This window comes from Hordeum vulgare, chromosome 6H (assembly GCF_904849725.1).
Source record: "Hordeum vulgare subsp. vulgare chromosome 6H, MorexV3_pseudomolecules_assembly, whole genome shotgun sequence".
NCBI classification, from domain to species: Eukaryota; Viridiplantae; Streptophyta; class Magnoliopsida; order Poales; family Poaceae; genus Hordeum; species Hordeum vulgare.
The window spans coordinates 539,864,349-539,868,388 of record NC_058523.1 but is presented as its reverse complement, the minus strand read 5'-3'; the positions used below and the strand labels follow the sequence as shown (position 1 = coordinate 539,868,388).

The window sequence follows — 4,040 nt, the reverse complement described above, 5'->3', positions numbered from 1 at the left end:
ATGATTAAATTGTTGATCACTAAATTCAATGGTATTTTGTTTAAAAGTTGATCATACGGATACCAACTAGATTATATGTTGTTGCAAATCACTGCAAGAACTACTAGTCCCTCCGTCCCAAAATAAGTGACTCAAAAATGACTCAATTTTATAATAACTTTAGTATAAAGTTGAGTCACTTATTTTGGAACGGAGGTAGTACATTTCTAGTAACCAAAACAATGAGGTTAAAGTATCCGATAAAAGTCATCAACATATTATCTCTGTATTTATTATCATAATTAAATCTAGAGTTTTGTATACTCTAGCCCATGGCATAGTAGTTGCAAGGAGGTTGTTCATGCGAGATCAATAGTTGTTCAACGTTATGAACAAAAGGCTATACTACTATTATGTATAGGATGTGTGTTATGAATATTTATGACAAAACTGTACATCAATAGCACTAACGCTAAATGTCACAAGACTAAAAGAATACCACATATGTGTGGCACTGTATTTAGTCACATTAGGCACAACCGCACAGAGAAATTCCATAGTGATGGATTTTGAATTATCTAACACTTGCAATAATCATTGAAATTGTGAAGTAAACTCAAATACCGCTCATAGGCCATAACGAACTAGCAACAAAATTGGAGGCATATATATTGATATGGGTACTCCAATAAGTGGCCTCCGAATGCCCACACGGATTGCTTCGTTACCAATCTAATTAAAGTGGCGTTTGATGGCAACATACTTTTTTGAAATCTTTATTACCATAGTTTGGAATTTGGAAGGAGCGAAATAATTTCACTCTTGAGGTCACTTGTTGCAGCTTGTAGAATAGTACATCACTAGCAAAACCAACTAATCAACTGGGCAATTGTTTGAGAAAACTGCCCCGTCTATGCCTCCGCGTCGGCCTCGGCCTTGACGACTTCAGACCGCCGGCCTGCTGCGGCCCCACCGCCCCTCCGCCGCCGGCCTACGCCCCGCCCACGGCCCTGCCGGCCTGCTCGCCGTCCTCCGTCGGGGGGGGGGGGGGGGGGTTGACATTTCTGCAACGGGGTCGTTGTTTCTGCAACTGAGCCGTTGTTTCAGGAGTTGCGTAAATTATTTTCTGTAACGCGACTGTTGTTTCAGGAATTTTTTTGCAACACGATACCATTATTTCTGCAACTCGACCTCTGATTCAGGAACTATTGGATACGGGGCGTAGATCAGACGGCTTCACCGATACATCCAACGTCCGTTGAGGTGGCGACCGGTGGACGAGTAGGAGCTGCAAAAAAAAAATCTTATACGACCCTGGTCGTAACGACCCGTACGTGAGACCCACTCCAGCTCCTGACACCTGGATGAACGAATCTTTTCTTTGTTCTCTTGTGCCTATCAATGCAATGATACACATTTTTGCGTATTCCTGAAAAAAAAGGGCAATCCCGTTTTCCAAATCCACAGTCCGTCGGCCGTCATGGTAACTCTTCCTGCTTGCTCTATCACGGAAGCAAGGATGAACGGAAAAGGTGGTCTGAAGATAGCTCCAACGGAGGAGAGCACAACGTACGGACAGCTATGATGTTTGCATGTGGCAAGCTGTTTCCATGTAATTAAGTCACAAAAGGTAATTGATTCTCAAATTTTTATCCAGAAAAATATTAATCATCCATTATATTTAGCTGGCTCCAGGAGAACGAACCTTCAACTCGTTCAACCACGAAAAGGTAAATTTCTAGATACAAAAAGTAGCATGAAACCAAAGGCCCTCACAGTAGATCTCCCAACAGGCCAACACACGAGACAAAAGTTCATGAGGCCCTAACAGCAATCAAGCAACTATCGGGCATTTAGCAGTTCAAGGATGCCTCACAAAACACGATTGTGACACAAAATAATAGGTGTAACTTAAGATTTATGACGAATCGAACAACAGAGATCAAGGAAACAACCTTGAGAAGACATCAATAGAATAACAATATTCAATAACAACATTACAATTAAAAGCAAGACTTGGCTCATAGAGCATGATGAATACATCGACGCACATAAACAAAAAATACAACACTTTCAGGAAATTAACTGGATGACTAATCAGAACCACACCCGAAGTACTAAAGAAAATCCAAGATCAGATCAACCGCACGATAGCTGGCCATTCCCAGCGGCTAGAAATCCTCATCCCTCCCAGCTTACATTGGAGGGAAATGACTCAAACTGAACACCAGATCGGAGGACTGCATCAGCATCATCATATCACCGCCGGAGAAGCCGGCGCCGTCATGGCTGGCGTTTTCACCGTACACCTGGGTACCGACGTCCCCTCCGGAGCTCACCATATTAAGATAGCCGTCCTGATGCTGCGGTGACGCCAGATAGTGCGACGGAGACCCCATGTCTATGCTGCCGGTGCTGATGCATGGAGCTGGCGGCGGCGCCTGGACTTCGATTTTTGCCATGCGTTCGCCGAGGCTCTTGAGAAGCTCTTCCACCTTCCAACCAACGCGGGCGAGCTCCTCGACGCTGAGGTCAACGAGGCCTGGGTGGTTGCCGTGCATGATGTTGTAAAGGAGGTACCTGATCTCGCTGTCCTGGCACTCGCAGCGAGCCTTGTTGACCTTGTCGTGGAGCTTGGCGATACGCTTGGTGAGGAAGGCCTCCTGGTCCATCGTCTTCTTGCAATGCCCTAGGTCCGGCATGCTCTTGTATTCATTCAGTATATCCACCGCCTTATCGTGGGAAGGGAACACCTTAGGCTCCGCCTCGCCCTTGCCGTACACCACCACGCAGGTCTTGACGCCGCACATGGTGGCGAGCTCAGCTGCCTTCTTCATCAGCCCCTTGAGACGCTTCCTGAAACTAGCGCGCCGGGTCGAGTTGTTGTGGATGTAGTTGAGGGTCACCTTCTTGCGGGTCGCCTTCTTGCGAGCCATTGCCAGCCAAGGAATAATAAAACTAGCCAATGAAAGGAAGGTTGGTGGTTTAGGCAGGGAGGAGGGGTGGATTTATAGTGGATGAATCAACCAAGGATTAATTACATGATATTTTGACAAATTTGAAGAATATTGCATAAGATTTACTGCCTTAATTGTGTCCATATGTAAATTTGGCACCCATTTAACTTTCCTATTATTACTCTGTAAATTTGGCGTGCATTTAAACCTTCTAAATTTACACGCGAACTTTCCTATTATTACTCTGTAAATTTGGCGTGCATTTAAACCTTCTAAATTTACGCGCGTGTGACCGTTGGCCCCTTGAAACGTGCGAGTGCGACAAATTGTACGCGCGCAAATGATTTTCAGGCCACGGTTAGCCGTATTTATTCATCCAAAGCAATGGATCTCATGTGAAATTACATGAAGAATAAAGTCCGATGACGAGTCCACCCAAATCTCATTACAAAACTCCCCTACACCTACCCTAGCCAGATTACGCATGACGGTATTACCCGTGGGACGAATCCATGTGACCTTAAACTCCTCGAAAGAATTGAGCATTTCCTTGATGTCTTGCACCCATGGCCCCACAACAGACAATTTCCTACCAAGTTGATTAATCTTCGCTACTAGTGCCTTGTTGTCTAATTTCACATGTGCATGCTGGATGTAGAGATCGGCCGCCACCTGTAGCACCCGTCTGGCAAGGCCTGGGAAAAAAAATGGCTAACTAAAGCCAAGAATGCAGCGTTGTGATCCCTAAAAACAGCACCCCATCACAATTGGTTCCTTGCTTCGAGACCGCGCCGTCAGAGTTTATATATATTCACCCATCCAGTTGCAGGAGGCTCCCATTTCTAGATGGTTTTTGGCTCCGGGTGTGACGCCCTCGTCTCGTGTGCTAATTTCCAGTCTGACATTTGCACCTTCATTGTAGCTAATATTTCATGTGGTTGCAGTAGCTTTCACCCCTCCCTTGTATCATTTCTGGCGAGCCATAGTCCGTATGTCCCCTGTAGCATGATCTCCTTCTCATCTTCTGTAGCCTCGACGAGCCAGTCAAGTAACCATGTAGAGAGAGCACACTGGGAAGAGGGGTGGATTTATAGTGGATGAATC

General features: G+C 45.4%; 1 protein-coding gene across 1 annotated transcript; it reads right to left on the bottom strand.

Annotated features, from left to right (window-relative positions):
- Positions 1-1,772: 1,772 nt before the first annotated feature.
- Positions 1,773-2,938, bottom strand: LOC123403825 (agamous-like MADS-box protein AGL80). Its single transcript, XM_045097742.1, has one exon. It carries the CDS (start codon positions 2,913-2,915, stop codon positions 2,175-2,177), a length of 741 nt encoding a protein of 246 aa, XP_044953677.1. The 5' UTR covers positions 2,916-2,938; the 3' UTR covers positions 1,773-2,174.
- Positions 2,939-4,040: the final 1,102 nt, after the last annotated feature.